At 35.1% G+C, this 19699-nt stretch overlaps 1 protein-coding gene across 12 annotated transcripts in view; it reads right to left on the minus strand.

Moving 5' to 3' along the window:
* Window positions 1–19699, minus strand: part of EPB41L2 (erythrocyte membrane protein band 4.1 like 2) — a 118222-nt gene that overhangs the window by 39900 nt on the left and 58623 nt on the right. For all 12 annotated transcript variants that reach the window (XM_026119585.2, XM_064508980.1, XM_026119575.2 and 9 more), the window contains exons 5-6: window positions 11626–11730; window positions 5846–5888 (exon numbers count right to left, since the gene is read on the minus strand). In XM_026119585.2, coding sequence (XP_025975370.2) covers window positions 5846–5888; window positions 11626–11730 — 148 coding nt within the window. The remainder of the gene's footprint in view (window positions 1–5845; window positions 5889–11625; window positions 11731–19699) is intronic.

The following is a 19699-nucleotide window of genomic DNA, read 5'->3' on the forward strand; positions in this document are numbered from 1 at the left end:
CAGATCATCTTCATTATTACATAGTAGCTCATACAGTGAAATATCAGAATGTTAAAATTAAATTTCTTATGCATATTTTACGTTAATTATGTAAATATCAAAAGTTTTTAAATTGAAAGCTACCGTATTTTAACACCTTTGAGACATCCTGTGTTCAAATACAAGTAACCGTCTGCAATGAGTTTGCACTGATTCCCAAAACTCCAAGGCTAATGGTCCCATCCTGTTTAACCTCATAGAGGTTTAAGGTACTGTACAATAACTGAACATGAGAAGGCAAAATGAGATGTGAAGAACACCTTCAGCAGCTTTAACAGCAACTGCACTTTAAATGTGCTTTTATTCCAATGTTTTGGAATTATTAGCACCACCTCTATCTTTTCAGCAAAACCATGCTTAAAACCAGAATAATAATGTGACAAAGCACAAAATGCTGCCTTCACTCATATTTCTAGTTTTAAAATAGCTCTCAAAGCTTAAAAATTAAAATCACTCATAAATAATGAAAATCAGTTCTTAGAATATTACTTTATCAGTATTGTAATTTTATGCACGAGAAGAATATTTCATTGGAAAGTACTAATAACTTGACAGATGTAGAACTTTCCAAATTCAAAACAGATTTATCACGATGTAGAGATACATACACAATGGAAAATCCTAAACTAGGAAATAAAAGGTATTTAATGGTTTGTTTTTGCATGCTGCTTCAAAGCAAACATAGCTGAGCTTTTTCGTATCTTGTCAAACAAAGAAGGTAACACTACAATGTAGTTCAACCAAAAATAGCATACACATGAGAAAAGAAACCAAAATATTATCAAAACAGTTAACTTGCTTTTTTGTCTCCCTCTCTTTCCTTCTCCTAATACAAATAATATTTCATTAAAGGACTTACTGAAAATAACCTTCTATTAAAAAAGGGTAATCATTTTATAAAGCTTGTTAATGATGAACTTTGAACAGTAAATAAGATTTTTAAAATCTGTCTTGCACACAGAAAAAGTCATGTTTTGAAAAAAAGTGCATTTTGACAAAAGATTTGACTGGTTCCATTTCCAAGATTACACTAGGGAAGAGTGCTGACATTGCTTAAGGTTATATTCTTTTAAACAAAGCTGTTCTAAAAGTCCAAGGCTGTTAAAGGTGAAAAAGTGCTTTATCTGAATCAAAATTTCTAAAGCATTTCAACACTTCAAAAATTAATTCAGACTTTCAGATTTAACTATTCACTGGAGCATTTTAAATTTCTGCAAAATTCCGCTTAAAGGTGAACCATTTTTTCTACTGGCTGCAGAGCTACTATTCTCTTTTGAGAGCTGAGGGTTCTAGTGCATCTTCATACGTCTGTCATCAATTTGTTAGAACAATGATAGCTTTGCTTAGAAAACAAGGCAGGACTCCTTGAATGAGAAAGCCTAATTTATCCAATATGCGCATAGTATTTTGCTAAAATTTGCCTCATTGCATAGTCTAATCTACTGTAAGGCAGAATTAGAACCAAAATACCTTGAAAATGTACATCTAGTAGCAACTAATACATATTACATGAACAAACAGAATTAAAGCTTTAATATTTATATTATATTTAGCATTATTTAATGAAATTCTGCTAATACTGTGTAAACAAAACTGATAAAGAAAAATAACTGGGACAAAAGAAACATCTGTGTAAACAGTGCTTCGGGAGAGCAGTCATAAAAAGTGGGGTGGGTGCGAGAGGAATGAAGGATGACTGACTAGTCCTTTCACAGAGGTACTAACCTGTCTTAACAATGTTTGCCTGAATGGTATGAAGCATTTTTCAAGCATTTTTCCTTGTGTAAGTTGCAGTTAAACTAGCCACAGAGGAATTGCTGCTTACCCTATTTCTGTTTCTTCTCAGCATTTCTACAGTTGCTTTTCAGAAAGCACAGTAAGCAGGAGACCTGGACACTGATTGAAAATCTGTATTTCCTACAAAAAGCTAAAAAGAGCATAAATCCTCTGAATCTACAGACTGAAAATTTCAGATGTCTACTCATACTAATTCCCATAACTAATCCATAGATAATATGTTGCAGTTGACTTTCTACTAAATAATCTCTGGACAGTTGGTAGACTTATATTTTACCTGATTACTAAAAGCACATTTATCCTCTGAAAATAGACTAGCAATATTACACTGTGTATAGTCTATTTTTGTATTTTTTTTTTTTTACTATAGCCATGTAACAGAAGCATGCAAAAAATAATTGTCTTGATATAATAATGCACACTATTACTGGTGCTTTGAATTGGTGGTCAAGACAAAAAATCCCACAAATCTGATATTTAAAGTGGTATTTAGCATTCTGTCCCTGATAAGGCTCTCTGTTTCGATGTTTAGTAACACGGGTTAGAGAAATGCCAGCTTCTTACCTCAAAAATGCTTCTGAGGCAACTTTAGGCACATTCTTAGAGAAGAAGAATGCAATATAACCAACTAACAGCATACAATTAACATGATTCATCCCATTCAAACTGGGAAACCAGTGGGTTGTTTTATTCCAGTAAAGCCTTTTTGTGTCCTTTATTCATGATATTTCTGTGTCTCAGCTAACATTTCTAGAGTGCTGTGTGACTAGGACAGATAAACTGCACATAGAAAGATGTAAAAATGCCCCTCAAAATTAAGTAAAATTTCAGAATTTTTTCTTAAATCACTTTTGAGAAAATAAATGACATAAGGAATATGCACATCCAGTCCACACTGTCCAATCTGTGAAACTCAGACTCCAGCCATCCTTGTATCACACTGACAAGATTCAGCTCAAACTTGGACATCTCTGCACTGCAAAAATCTTTCTTTATAATTAGTGAAGATATAGGAACTTCCAGAGGACAACTATTCTCTTAGCACATGGTGTTGCAGAATTCTCAGATCGTGTTATACTATTCTCTCATGATCTTATTTATGAATTTATCACCATTTGGTGTAATATCTAATTTGAAAATATACATACTTAATTATATCATTAGCTGTCCATATCATTCTCTTTCCTGAGCAGTAGAATGATTAGGCTGTACATCAAAGACTTATTTCAACTCCATAACATTCCTAGGACTACTTTAATTGTTGGCTATATATGTCTCAAAGTCGAGGACAGTATTGCATCAGGCTGTTTAGTCATTTGTACTGGAGAACTTAAAGATGCCCATTGACAATACGGATGTATAGAACAGTCTTCAGAGTAAACAAAGAGCAAGGTTTGAACATAGATCTCTGGATCTGCCACAAGCTGCTTTAACTATTGTACTACTATATCCTTTCCAATCCACTTTTCATAGGATTATAGATTCTCCTCATCCCCTCAACAATTAAACCGAATCAAGCAACAAGCAAGTCAAGCCTACTGTCTTCATTCCTTCAGTTGTCCATTTCTTACTAAAAAAGGAATAACTCACCCCTTTTCTATCACCATAGTTATCATCTCTTTTTCAATTCTGAAATGGATGATAGTGGACATGAATAAAATTATCTACATTAGACATTACTGGCTTCCTTTATAGTCAATGAAGGAAAACAGGCACCTGCAAAGGGTGGTTTTGTTCACCTCTCAGGCACTTATTTTAGAATGAGATCAGTTACCTCTTAGAAGTGCCTATTCCTCCAGAAAATAAGAGCAATTACCTTAGGTGGACACCGTTAGCATTAACTAGAGTATTCTGTGTACGGCAACGGGCTTCTAAAAGTCTGACTAAATAAGTATTCATTTGACAAAGGACAATGAGTGAATGTATTTTACAGCTACTTGAATAGCAAAAATAGTTAAGTGTATCTCATATCAGGTGATGGGGGGGTGGGGGGAGGAGCAGCAGTCTATTCAGCCTTCAGAACATGCAAATACTCTCCATTTCTTGTCAGATATACAACGCAGGATATGCAATATAGAAATTTTTCTTTCATAATAGAGGGTTTTTTTTTCTTTCAATAAAAACACTCATCCTGTTGCAGACTAGAAATAAATTTAACAGACTAAGATTAACTTGGATTTAAAGAACTATTCCACAAAGCATACCAATTTAATTCTTGCTTGGAAGAGCATGAAATACAGCCACACACAAAAATGAAATTATTTTTGGAACATGTCCAAGTTGGATATAATTAAAATATTTTTGTAGTACATTATATTAATATAAAAAAAAAAAAAAAGTTATGTAAGTACATCCAGAAAAGTTTCTGGCCAGTTCTCACTCTTTAGATTCATGACACTTATTTGTAAGCTACATAGCATGCAAATCACTAGAGATGACAATGATAGAAAAGAATCAACGACCCCAATCTTGTGACAAATATTAAAACCAAAAGTGTCTTTAGCCTGTATGCTTTGACAACTAATAGATGTTGACTGAAGAACTGACATTTATGCTGCTGGAGAAATTACAATGCCTGTAATTTATTAAAAGAATTGTATTTTCTATTAAAATAATATTAAAAGAATTTTAAAGGGATATTTCATTAAAAGAATATTTTTAATTATTTATTAAAAGTTTATTAAAGGAAAAGTTACAGTTGGCTTCTACTTGAATAAATGTATTAGTACCTTCAGCATTTTAATATGACTAGTTTGTTTGTTTGCCCAAACAAAAAAATACAAAAAATCAAGTCCAGTCCCCAATGAAGCTACAGTAACTTACATTTCCTTACTGAAAATATAAACCAGACCTTCCTCAAAATAATAAGGGGCTTTATCAGTTTGGAAAGGTCTAAAGAAACAGAATTAACACCACTACCATTTTTTGAAAAATGCAGGTGTTAACCATTATAAAGAATCCTGTTCTCAGTTACAGATGCTCCTGCTAGGTCATATGCCTAAAGAAACTCAAAGTCCATTTCTTAGGTAACTTACTTTTTTTTTGCGTGTGTGTTGGAAGTGCAGACACACAAATCTTATCATCATCTCTTCATAAATTTTGCATTCTCTCCCCACTTACATTTCCTATTAGGCACTAACAAAAGGATGTTTCCACCAAAAGAAAAAAAAGGCGGGGGGGGGGGGGGGGTGGATTGGCCACAGCTGAATAAAGCAATGAGAAGAATTATAGTCAGGGCTGTCCAGCACTTCTTAGTGCCCACCTTAGAACTGCTAAACCTGGGTATTTCCTAGGTTTACTTTCCATTCACTCCCCTGTCTACTACAAAAGCAATGTAGCTAGTGAAGTACTTGACAGTTTTATTTAAACAAATTCAAAACAAATTACCCATTGTATATCAAATATGGGAAGCAAGAAGAGCTCTTTCACATGGATTTAGTCTGCAAAGAGCTGTGGGGAGCAGTCTGAGGTTCCAAGATCATACTTTGTGACTTTGTAGAAATGATGGACACAAAAAAGCCAATGTTGAACTGATCAGGTTTGAAAAATATACATTTTCTGTAAGACACAGATTCTCTTTTTTATAGCTTCATATTATTCTGGTGAGTCTTTAGAAGTTAGCAGGACCTACGGTGAGGACCACAATCATCTTTGCAAGATGATGTTCTCCATTTCATAATGCCAATATCAAGACAAAAGTTGACAAACATCTGCTGCTTCAGGGAGCAAAAAGATTAACTGATCAGTCACATACAATACAGGAAGATTTTGGAGGCAGCAGCCAGTTTACTGATTAACTTCTATAGCACAATTCTGAATGATTATTTCTCTCCTTCTTAGAACAGAGAGCAAAGTTTCTATTTCTGTCCAAGGCCAAGCATGTTGCCAGATATGAGATCTTTTAATGGTGTAAGTATACAATTTAGTCATCATCCGGGCTACTAACCTTAGGAAAAGTATTTCTGTGCAAAAATGAAGGAACATAACATCTGAATACAGAAGTACTTACTTCGAATTTGTCTCTTGATTTCCTTCGAAGGATCTAGCCAGTTCTGGGGAGAAAAAAAAAAAAAATTAAAATCATTTCAGACTGAAGATAGTGACATAACTGCTTACAGCTCAGTTAAAGCTTGTATTGTTCTGACATCTGCTCTACTTTAAAACAGCCCAGAGAATCCTAAAATTAAACATGTGATTTTCTAGTCTGTCTGCCTCCACATGCACATAACTGAAACTATGTAATAGCTCACGGTCTTCTTATTACCTTAGACTATGCTCCATAATACTGAAAACTGAACAGTCTTCCAGTGAATGTCTCCCAGCAAATCACACCTGACAAATGCCATTTTCTCCTGGACTCCTTTTACTGACACAAGTAGCCATTTCCAGAAATAACTATCTAATGTCTGAAGTTACTGAAGATGTGATTTCTCTTGATGTCCACAAACGTATTTCTCCCCTCATTTGTATGTACATTTTGGCTTTGATAGCACTCAAAGGGGCTTGGAAAAAAACTAATCAAAATTCAAGTTTTTTTTTCTGACCCCCCTCAAGCAAAGTTCTCTCTGAGCAAGTATGATGTCAACACTGATACATAGCTAAGGTTCAAGTCTAGATGCTCAGCTCTACTTAAGGGAATGCAAATAAAGTTGTCTTTTTTCATATTTGTTGTTCCTTAACACCAAAAATATTTTGCTATAACTGGAAAAAAATGTTAAGTAACTTGTAGCATTTCAGTTAAAGAACCTTTTTCTTTTTGTGACTGATCATCCAAAAATATAATTTTGGGAAATGAGACTGAGAAATCAGTAAGGTATATTCATCAGTAATTCAAACAAACTTGTTTACTTTTATCTATAGATGTTACTAAAAAGACTAGGTAAAAGACTAGAAACATAGGCCTTTCAACTGCAGTTACTGAGAATTTATGCAGTTTTATGCATTTATTTCCAATAGCCAGACATATACACAAACGTACTCACGGGACACACACACATGTAGTAAGCCCTGCTTACAAACTGTATTTCAAGAACAGAGATGCAAAGCAGGGAAGAACTAGCAAGTAACTTCTATGTTTGCATCTCCACAATGTACTGCATGTATTAGCAGCTTTAAAGCCACAGGGGACCTCAGTGCCAGCACAAATGTTGCCAAATGGGAACCTCCTAACAATACGTTTCCTGCCTAACAATAGCCCGTTCCCTTATACAGGGACTCACTTTTCACTCCATGGTGCCAAACACTAGACTTTAACAACTGTTCTCCAATCTGATATCCTTAAGAGTCTTTTCCACCCAAGATTAAGTTAATTTCGAGGAGAAAAGAAAACATGCTAGGCTGCAGTTTTATGTGCCTGTATGGATTAGGAGAACATGTAACTATTTGATAGCTTTGCTCCAGTGCAAATCCGTAACATAGATCATCTCTACTGGTAAAGGATGGGGCTTTATCAATATGTCTCCACATACTAAGTTCCCTGTTGTAAACGACTTTGATCCAAGCTAATTTTGTCACTAATGCAGCATGTCTACGTTAGACAAATATTATTTACAAATTATATTAAAAATGTTTATACATGTAAGTAATAATACAAGAATAATTCCACATTTTTTGCTTTAAAAAGCCTGCAGCTTCTACATTTCATACCTATTATAAGTCTTCTACACACCTACACAGCCATAACATCATTACATAAGAAGAGATACAAAACACTTCTGAAAAAAATCTGGGTATCATTTAAGTCTACTTAAAACAGGAAAACTATCTGTTGGAAGAGCCTTGACACAGAAAGGCCTTGGAAGTCAACAGAAGTCTTCAAATAATTTTAGCTGAGACCCATTTCAACTACAGCATCATTGCAGATTTTCAATTAGAAAGCTGTAGTTAGAAAGTTCTTTCAATTACCGAGATAACTAGAAATATTTTCGTTATCTAAAATACAAAAATTTAAGGTAACTATAAAATATAGTTTGGCATGACTACAGCTGAAAACTAGGATGCATCCGTGTGTATATGTGACTTTCTGCACTTTATCATTATCAAGTAGGACAAAAGAACATACAATGCAGAACATGCTGCAAAATGAGAAGAAAAATCCTTTCTTTATAGTAGTTGCACAGCTGATTTTCTGTGTTTCTGAACCTGGAATTAGCTTATTGGAAGCAGACTTTGCCACTAACTTTCATTACTGCTCTGTCAAATAAAATCAGATATTTATATATGCATTTACATGCACAGTTACAGGGTTTTTTTTGCATCTGTGCCCTTTGTTATGGATAACACTATTGAAAGAATCTACCCTGAAGTAGATCTCTTAACTGTGGGATAGACAGGTCTGTCTTTCAGCACAGAACACAGTGTATGCACACCATTTTGCGCCAGTAGGGAAAAATCTGTTAAATCTGTAAATGGTAAGGTTAAAGGTGAGACAAAGTAAAGAATTCTCAGAGAACAACAAAATGTTCTCTAGCAGGACAAAAGTATTTTGTACAAATCCAGAAAAGTGGCATTTCCAGCTGGTGCCCAGGACATTAGAGCACAAGCCTTCCAACGCTTCTGCAGACCAAGTACAGTGTGAATGAAACATTTATGAACTTTAGTGATTTCTCCTCTCCTCCCCCCTGCCAGTTTTACAAATGCTAAAATTATTTTTTTAAAGCTTAGGTAGCAATTTCATTGCACTACACTTGCAAATGAGTAATTTCATTTAAATAGCTTTAAAATGTGTATTAAAGCTAATGAGATCAGCCTGGTTTGATGAGACAATACGTCTCTCCCAGCTGCACAGAACACTGATATGGAAAAGTTAATAGGATTCCTCCCTTCAATGGTACCCCAATGGTGCATTAGAGAACAGCTCTAATTCAGAAGTGTGCCTGGCATTCAGTTTCCACACCCCACAACTGCACTCTACTACAACAGCTGGCTTATAAACAGATGGCTGTAATGAGTGCACAAGAAGGAGGAAAAAAACCCGATATCATTCATTAGCATTCAGTACTGACTGAGCTGGAGGTCAGAGATTTGTGGCATTTTAATCTGAGAAGGCAACAGCCACAGCACAAAAAAATGCATTAGAAAACTGGTGCTGAGAGGAAAAACAATTCAAATAACCTTAATACAGAAAGGTGAACAGAGGAGAAGGCCAGCCCCTAAAACCAGCGAAAATTCCAAGTCTCCAAACGTTTTTTTGGCAGAAATTGCTCAACCCAACTAATCACCCACCTATCCATAAGGAAGAGTTATAACTGTAAACGGTTTCTACCAGCAAGATCAATTTCTTCTAATCTACTTTTTCTACTTTTCTGTCGCTTTGTGATCTTTAGAATTCTTTTAATACTGTAAGACGATAAAGTTAAGACAGACGATTGGTCCTTACAATAGAATGAATAAAAACAAAACACTAATACAAATACAACTGTCATCTTGTACATATATCTAAATTTGTAAAATACATGTCAATTGCACATGACAAGTACTGTCCTAATCACTTTGGAAATCAAATTAAAATGAAAAGCTCATTAACCATCAGCAACTGGCAAACAGACAACCCCTGTTTAACAAGCACCAACCACTGCAGATTCAAAGAACAAAATTACCTGAATTCCCCAATTTAAATGTGAAGTACCTCCTTTTTCCAATCCACAACTGACCTTTCCTTCCTTTTCCTTCTCAGACTTTGAAAGAAATCTGAGTGAATGTTCCAAGGAATGTAATAGTTTAACTTTGACAATCAATCTCTATTTCCAACCTAAGTGCCCAAAATAGACCTAGAGACCCCCTGTCAATTAAAGATCTTTCTTAGAAACCCACTGGTTGATCTGAGCTTCTTCGGAAGACTCAATGGGCAAAGATATTTCAGTAACTGCCTGTACCAAACCGCAAATGCCTCACAGGAGCTTCATTAATTTGGACAAATAACTTCACATCATTCTCAGTGTACCATATAATACCTGAATCCCACTGCATGTAGAAAATATGATACAGGCAGATATCAACGGTAACTACATATATACACATAAACACACGTTTATATTTATATAAAGATACCCAGGCAGGCACTTTGTAGGGCACGGTACTGGATTCCCTCATTCCCATGACTGAAGAATACCAAGAAATCCTTTAGTCCAACTAGAAGTGCTTTAGGAAAGAAAAAATTGACATAATTTATACAAATCCAGACTTTCCTGATCTACTTTTAAAAGTTGAAGACCCCTGACTGCATCTATTCCATCTCCTACGATCTACTGAAAGGGCTGTCTCCTGATATAGTACAAGGATCTCAGGTCAGACCTTCTCTCTCTTGCCTGTGGTCAGACTGTTTCTTTACATTGTGTTACTGCGTGCATACACCTTTAGACTTCCAAGAATACTGATTTGTACCACAAATAAAGGGACTATAAGCGATCATAACAGAGAGGAAGATTATGGTGTTACTTAGAGGGTCAACTGGGATGTTCTTCCTTGTTACACTGAATGTGGTCCTGTAAGTTTACAATAAGGAACAAAAATAAAATATGCAAGTAAAAATAGATCATATACATTTTACATAGGGAGATCTTTAACACAGAGGAATTAAGTATTTTGCTCAATGTTTCACAGCAAATTTGCAGCAAAGCAAATAACTTGGTGTGGGAAACAATTCTATTTCAATAGAAGCTGTCAAAACTTCAGATTTATTCAAATCACTAAATTAGACTTCATTTCACACATAAAAGTGGCATGAGGAAGAAAAAAACAGTAAAAAAGCAAAGCCTTCTATACCAAGTACAGTACTCATGCAATGATGTTTTCTGCTACAACAACAGAAATTTTAAAATTAAAGTATTACAATTTTTTCCACTTCAACTTGCAATTGTTAGTCTGTTTTTGCAATGATGGAAAAAGAGATGACAGCAAGTGTATCTCCAGTTTGTGGGCAGAGTGACAGGTGGTCCATAACTAACCATAGACACTGGGAAAAGTTAAATTGGCTCTAGTAATTATGGGAATGAATGCAATAAACTGACTTCAGGATTTTTCTCATGTCAGCAATCGAGGTGTGCTTGACAATCCACTTTGTAAGCAAGTGGAAAAGAAGCCAAAATATACTAACAAAAGGTACTTAAAAAGTCCTACTTGAATGTAGTCATATCAAAACACCTCTTCTAAACTAAGTCTTTCTAAAACAAGCCCCCAGTATGGGTGATGAGCTAGCTCCTGTCTCATCTTTACACGATGCCAGTATTTTCATACATGAGAAACATACATGAGAAAAGGTAGGAAAATTATTGGGAAGTCAGGTAGATCAATTTTTTTTGTATCTTTAAACACCAAAAGTGTTTTGGGTTTTTTTTTTGTTTGTTTGTTTGTTTTTTTTTAAGAAAGCATAGGTAAAAGGAAACAGTTCAGAATTTTGGGGAGTTGCCAGACTATTAAGGCAAAGATGTTAGTTAGAATTATTATTTTACCAGCACGGATGCATACTATTTTATTATTCCAAAATAAAGCCTAGCAAATGCTCAGTTTTCTCAAAACTGCAGATATTTTAAAATATTCCCCTGCTCTAAAGCAATAAATGGGCACATTGTTAGATATCTTTTCATACATGTCAGTATCTCACACACGTTGCAAGCTTACAGCAGACTAACACTGACATTTTGTGACTATTTACTCAAACATTTCTAACAGTATACATTTAATGCAGCCTCCCTAGCTAAACTATTTGAGTCACTAACAACACATAAAAATACCAAAAACAAAAAACCCAACAAACCAAACAAAAAACCAAGAACTACTCCACAGGCTTACCTTCTGATCCGAATTCTCATAAAACAACAGACCAAAATAGTCTTTTTCCAGTAAATTGAGATGTTCACATACTCTATCAAACAGCATCTGGCCTTTTGCTCTTTTCTGAAAAATGAAAAGTATTGTTAGTAAATGCTCTATTTTATGAACACATTCAGTTGACAAAACAGACTGCATAAAAGAGTGCTGTAATTACAGAATATTAGGAAAATTTTAAATAAGAAAGCTTTATAATATCTTATTGTTATGATACATTGTTTAGGATATTTTGAGTGCTATACATATATATAATTGACAAAAATAATTTTTTTTAGTGAAAACTTATCAAAAACTGCCTTGAATGCATAGGTAAAACTCTGTACCATTTTTATGCAACTCAAGTGGCAAGAAACTCACTAAATCGCATGTGTAGAACTAGAAACATGCTTCAAAACTACTTCATAAAACATCATAACTGTAAAAAATTTTATTCCTTTTATCTCAAAGGGGATATCATCCTATTCGTGTATAAACATTTATAGAGAAAAGATTATTTCCTGCCTTCAGAAGAACTGGTAAAAGGAACCTGAACAGGGAAAATGATCATCACAATATAAGCTGGTGTCAATTCTGACAGTGAGACTGCTCTATTGTAGCAGGGGGAAAATTATGTATTACGGTCTAAGCAAATTGCAATTAATCCTGAAGTTTTATCTGTCTTTCCTGTACCAGTAACTGGTAATGTAAACAAGGTTATCCCATCTCTTCTTCCTGCCGGTAATTAAAAGCAGGCCTATGTGCTATTTCTAGGTGCCAGATTTTGGGGAAAGGATTTGTTATACTGGAGAGGGCAGCTGGCAAGAGACAAAACGAAGTTTTTGACCAGACAGCTTTACGATATATAATCAGGGGTGGGGAAGACTGGAATTTCTCTCCAAAGTTAAAATACAGTCTGTTGCTGGAACATGAATGGCATGTAGTCTCACATTTTGAACCGAGTCCTACATGATGGCGCTGCTATTTGTGGCATTTATCAGTGAGGCGACAACATGGCATTTCTGGAAGCCTGGCCGTTCAAAAGAATTTTTGTATTTGCTTACCCTACAGATTTCAGGAGATGCCACACGCTACTGCAATTCCACAGAACTGCCATCTGCGGCCTGTGTGTAGGCCCTGGCCACACTGGAGTTATTGTGTCCGGCAGACAGGGACAGAGCACTCAAAATGTGCCTCGACTGCGTACTTCACCGCAGCTCAGAGTTACACTGCACAAAATATTAAGGCCGGGAGGGCAGGGAGGGAAGGGGAGAGAAAAGAAGGTACGCGCAGAGCAAATACTGAAGGCATTGGGTTTTTTTTCCTCCCTAAGAATTCAAAGCTTTATTTATTCAAGGTCACATTGTTCAGCAGACATTACCGTTTTGAAGAACAGAAAAAAATTTTCAGAAGACATATTTATAAAACAAATATGTTTAGCAGCCTAAGCATCGCAGAAAGTTACTGGAACTTAGAAGTCCAAGTCACGTTACAAAAAAGGGAGTTGGGAATCTTAAGTCTATTTGGCAGTTGCAAAAATTTTACTCTTCAGAAAGGCAGATGACCATTTCCCCATCAGTTTAAGTAATCACGTAGTTTCCTTGCTAGCCTCAACTTCAGTTGTAGAAAAATCAGCTATATAGAGAAGAACTAAGCTGAAACTGGAAATAAGCATAAGCAAGAAGAATCTTAGCCTGCTTGATTGCATGTAATATATATCATTTTTCTCCCTAAATCACTGTGCATGTCAGCGACCATTACTAGCAAAGCATGTTCCAGATAAACATATTTCAATAAAGGCAATCTACAAATTATTGCAGAAATAGCATATGCCATCATTAAATCCATCTCTGGAGTCACTTGCTAATTATGGAGCTTTTCTTATTGGAGTAAAAAAAGTTATCCACAGAACACATAATATATGTACTTAGAACTAAAAAAAATACAGATAATACCAAGTCTTTGACACAGGCAAAGCTAAAGCAGCCAGATTTAAATTAAAAACACTGAGTATAACACTATGATAATGCACAATTTTTTCTAATACTAGGCAGTCACTGACTCAACACAGAAATTAGATACACTGCCAACATCCAACTACATTTTTAAAGGTTTGGGGATTTTTTGTTTTTTGGATTTTTTTTTGAGTTTATAGCTCTTGTACATAAGTAAAAAATCCAGAATATTGGACAAATATGCCATGAAGGAGAAATTATGTCAGTCTAAAATCTAGAAAACAGCATAAAGAAACTTACAGCATCAGAAACAGACATTTAAAAACAGAACTTTTTTTGTTGTAGATTCAAAAGCATAAGCATCTCACTATCAACTGCTCTCGTAATAAATATCCCACTGGTAAAATTGAAAGACTTAGTTCTTTAGAAGAGTATGCTTTATATCATGATACAGTTAAGAAAAGTCTAGAGAACTATTTAATTTGCAAAAATAAACATTTCAAATGCAATTTCTTTGTAATCTCTTTAGGGACAGGCATTACTATACATTTTTTATTATATGATCCCAAAATTTTTCTGCAAGATGCCATGCCTTGAGGAGAGTATCTCTAAATATAACTGAAGTTGCATAGAAAAGAAGATTGTTGTGATCCAGAAGTTTCAGAAGTTAAAAAGTATTTATTAAAACAGCAGGGAACCGCAAGAATGCAACATCATGGTTAGCACAGTTCGATATTACTCTCAAACTGGATTCTACTTCTTTTTCTACCAATTGCTTGAGGTATTGAGTGATAGTTACAACCACGGTGTCAAGTGATCCTCACTAACTGTGCGAGTGCAGGTACACATATAAATATATGTATATATAGACATATATTTATACACACCTACATACATGTAGCCCAACTCGTTGTTCACTTCTGGGACCAGAATTCAAAAAGTAATATATAAAATGATTATGTATGAAAAGGTAACAAGATTACTTTAATTTAGTTTTTATTTGAATCTATAAAACTTTAGTTACAGCTTGCCTATTCTCACTAGAATATCCATATACTCATTATTATGAATAAATTTGATAGTATGGAGATTATACAATAGAAATAAAAAGAAAAAACTGTTTCGTTACCACAAGGTTTGCATGGTGTCCAAGTTGCACAGAATCAGGGAGATGCTCACTGCAGCCTAATGAAAATAGCTATTTTACAATTTGCTTTCAAAAATAAATGAAAAAGCTTTGACTATATTTGATAGTTAGAGATCAACCTATCTTCTGTGTTCATCAGCAGGTCTAACATAAACAGCCCAGACATAAACCACTTGCACTGAGTAATCTGTAACAGCGACAGGATAAACAAGCTGATCAGGTACATATGGGTTTTCACAACTGTTCTATAGCAACACCAAAACAGCAGCAGTTAGGACCAACTTCTACAGAATTGCTTTACAGAAGTCAAGAAATCAATCCAATTTTATTTCCATCTCTTCTCTGCTTCCTCTCTACGCTTTTGTCCACTTCCTCATTCTTCTTCTTTGCTTCTACTTCCTCACATTCGACTTCATCAAATCTTTTTCCTGTGTCAATCTTCTCTTTCTTCCCTTCCATGCTAAATAGCTTGCTTTCCCTGATCACAGCTCACCAAAGGTAACACCCAACACAACGAGATCTCCTCCTTCCAGTTTCTAATGCTGTAATGGCAGCAAAAGGGGAAGTCCAAACTCGGCCCCTACAATGCTAACAAGAAAGGAGCATGTACAGCCTGGCTGAACAAAGAGGCTAAGATAGGAGGATTGACTAGTATAGCCTGTAATTTGAAACAATGCAGTACTCAGCAGCAGAATTCTGTTTTGCCTCCAAATTAGCTTTTTCTTTAAGCGAGAACACAGAAGGAACATATGTAATCAAGGTTATTCCATTACCAATTTCAAGCCTGTGTTTAGACTAACAGAAATCCCCCCTGTAATACAACCACTTCAAAACAGGTGTACCTAGGTTTCCATCCTCACCTCCTTCTCAGGAGAAGAGCTAACCAATTGCAGCAGGCACACAGAATGGAAGATTTCCATCCAACTGGGAATTAAAATAGGATATCACAGACCCCCCTTGCTATAAAAGGGTTGCCATCTTCAAATACACTGTTAAGGACTACAATCAAGGAGACTAGTTCTGAAAGGCTGCACTCATGTCTGGTCTCGACACAAGCCAGCATCTCTCTTGGCTTTGAGTTGACTACACACAAACATTACTTTTAGCAGTGTCTGTTCAATCTGGAACAATGTTTAAGATGTGTCAGATCTTAAGATGCCCTCTTCCCCTCCTCGCAAAAGCCATACCACTTAGTTTCATTCAGACACTAGTCTACACATTTGAGAAGTCAGAAAATTAATATTTGCAAATAAAAACTACAATTATTTAAACATTTGTTTCTTAGCAAGTTCAGGCAGACTTTTCCTAATCCAGGGTTTTTCAAAAACTTGATCTTAACTGTGTATTAAGCAAAAGCATATTTTTACTTCAGATTAGCACACTGTAAGTAGCCATAAAACACTGATGTCAACTTCAATATATTTCAGTTGTTCATACGTGCATAAAATACATGCAGGAATCCTTTAAATGCCTTTTGTTATAAATATTTAATTAGATTATTGGCTGAGTGTAGTAAAACAAATCCAATAGGATCTTCATTTGCTTCTAACCAGTAGCCATACAGTTAACACTTACTTCATTGAAGCTGTGTTATCTTCTACTAAAACGTAGATTGTATTTCAAGGAGAAAACTGGAAAAAGCCTCTAATATAAATCCCAAATTTAATCAAGAAATTTCCTTTCAACTATTCAAGAAACAACAGAACAAGAAAAGCAAGTATTTCTTTCTTCCAAAAGAAAGAGGAACATACAGATCACCCTAGAAGAATGACACATCTCCCCTCACAGAAAATTATCAGCAAGAGAGCTGGTCAAAGTTATATAGCATTTGCTATGCTTAAAAACAGGAAAAAAAAGTTCCTAGAAATTAATCACAAGCATTGCAACATTCCGTTTACTCAAGTTACTAGAACTCCACTCTATTACATCTCACAAATACAATATTGGATCATGAAACTAAGGGTTTTTTTAATTCTTTACTGTACTGTGTTACTGTGTTTCCACTAGACATCTTTCATCCTCTCACACTTTGACAAGTCTGCTACATTTATATGTTATCCCTATAAATAAACTTAATTCACTTTCAATTACCTTTTATTACTGTCTTTAAAGTCACTAAAGGAGTTCTAGCCTGTGAAAGCTGTCATATTCCTCCAAAAGATGAACTATGGAAACAATAGTTTCTTCCTCTTTCCTCATCTCCAGTCATCCATGCGTGCGTGCTTGCGCACACACAAGCACACACACACACACACACACAAAACAATGAAGAGTTTAAGGATACATGGATGTTACCATTACTAAGAGTTGCAACAGTTCTATGGTTAAAATAAATTAAGTGAATTAATTGTTAATGTTCTCTACATATGCACATATTGTGTACACTTAACTCATCTCTTTTAGTATAATGCTTCCATAGATATTATTCTAGTATATTCTTTGGAAGTTTTAGAGCTAAGCAGCTTTGGAAATTTTTATTTTTAAATTAGAGGATTCAGAAAACCAAGTTATTTTGTTAACACGAAACCTTATGGAGCTAAAAATTATTCTCTGGGCTTAAGCAACTTTTTGCATTTTAGACTAAAAGTTAAAAGCCTTAAAAACCAACCTTTTAATGGAGGTTAGTTTGATTCCTTATGAAACTTCCCTAGTTCCCCAAAAAACAAAATAAAACAAGTTTGAAGAGTGCCTGGTATCAAAGCTTGTAATGGTAGAACACTACTCCCACAAAGTTTTGAATTTGCTAAGATGCAGAGCAACCATTAACAAGACCAGAAACACATTTTACCAATTATCCAGGATACCAGTGTGTACAGAGATGCTGGTGTTAGAAATGACTACACTTCATTTTTTGCAAAATCAAAGACCACAAATGAAGAAAACAAAACTCCTAGAAGAACACTGACAGCAAAAAATGTCTGCAAGATAAAACATCACTTTAACAATTTAAAATTTTAATGAACTGAGGAACAGATTTTGCTTGCCACAAGACTTTGCTTCATTACATTGACAGGTCATGGACCTTTCCAAATGATAGCGGAATACCTTAGATACTTTATCTACACTGGTGTTCAGACAAGCAAATCAGAAGAAATTACATAAAAGAAACGGAAGTTCTTCAAATTTGCCTCCATTTAGAAAAAAGTAATAAAAGTATAAAAATAGACAAGAATAAACAGAAGGAAAGCACCACTAAAAAAGCTGAAATATCTGTTTAAACAGTACTGTAGAAAAGGAATTCCAACTTGCCAGTTCCAACTGGCAAGTTGACACCAGTTAGAAAAACCTATTAAGGCAAAATAAAGAGTCCCAAGGGCAAGAGTACAAACAGATTCTTTTCCAACGGGATGAATTAATTTACAAAGTAACTTTCAAAAAGAAAAACATCTGAGATGTGCTTTATGTAAGAAGCCAAACATCTACCATGACAGGTATGCCCTGAGCAACTGGAAAGGCATGCAAAAACAAGCAAAAAAGTAATTTCTTTGTTAAACAGCACTAGGCAGCTACAGAGAAGAACTTACAGCAATTACCAATACACAAAACAAAGCGGCAAAGAAACAAAGACAGTACAAATGTACTCCAACGGCAACATTTAATGACAAATTCTGAACTATGAAATAACAGCATCAAATTATAGCCATTTGCAGAGATTTCTCTAGATCAGAGTACAAGCAGGCTGATTTGCCCTAAGAGTGAAATGTTTGATATTTTTTATACACAATCTCAGATATAAGCCTACTTTCTCAAAAGGTTAAAGTTATCTTTTTCTAACAAAACAACTTCCCTCAGTTTCTTCTCCATGGCATGCACCAACAGATAACATGTTAGAGACAAGGCACCATAGGAACTAGCTTTCGGAAACATATTAATTTTTTAATATGGGTGCAAAGACCAAAATCATTAGGATTTCATTTACTCTGAAATCTCTCCTGATACATTCTGCATGTCACATATAAATACACCTATGCCAAAAGAAAGTGCTTTAACTCCATATAGATGCTGAGAGAGAAATGTCATGTTATACAGAAGTTGTGCCAAATCAATTTTTATTAGGCTTTAAATTATAATATATTCTTATTTTATTTATTTAATAAAGGCTTCATTTGCATATGTACCTAATCCATTCAAAATAAACTAAAATAATCCCAAAACAAAATGCACATCCATGCAAATTTTGTACTGATTTAGCAAAGTTTATAATTGCATTTGAATTAGTGCTATTTAATCTTTGTCTAGACTGTACATAGGTTCATGAGATTTCTTTCCGAATACTTGCTCCCAAAATTCAACTCCAGTATAAAGGTACCACGAAGGTGTAGAAATGACGTGGAATAAGATATGATTTCCAAATGCAACATCTACTAAGTTTCCCTTGACAATAATGCAACATTAACACTTGCATAGAGGGGCTGGGGATGCCTAGAGCACCCCTCTTTTTACTATGGAAATAGTAGTGTATTACATTAATTAGTGTTTCGCAATGCACTTATGGAACTCCAGAATCAAACAAAATCCTAAAACTTGACGAATTGTTGCTCAGCTGCAAAGCCAAAGAACAGAAGAGCTGGCAAGACAACACAATCTAGTAACTCACTGAATATTGGTTACAGTCACAGACATATTGGATATTCACATCAGAAAATTGTATGCCTTTTATTCTAGCCCTTGAAAAGAAATCAACCTCAATTTCTGACCAACTGTACTGGTGGGGACATGCTGGGGGGGAGGGGATGGAGAATGCAAACAAAGCTGTATTGCAAACAAAGCAGTATTTTTCCCCAAGATCTAACACAAGCGTGTCTTAAAAGATTTTTTTTCCCCCTCCTTTAAAGTGCAGAAGCCATGCCCCTAAAGCAGCGAAGTCAGGCCACTCAAAAAACATTTACACTCAACTTTGTCGGTCTGGATAGCCTAGCAGCCAGCTTTTTCTTTGCTTTCTCAGCTTCTCAGGAAG

The sequence above is a fragment of the Dromaius novaehollandiae genome, chromosome 3, assembly GCF_036370855.1.
Source record: "Dromaius novaehollandiae isolate bDroNov1 chromosome 3, bDroNov1.hap1, whole genome shotgun sequence".
NCBI lineage: Eukaryota > Metazoa > Chordata > Aves > Casuariiformes > Dromaiidae > Dromaius > Dromaius novaehollandiae.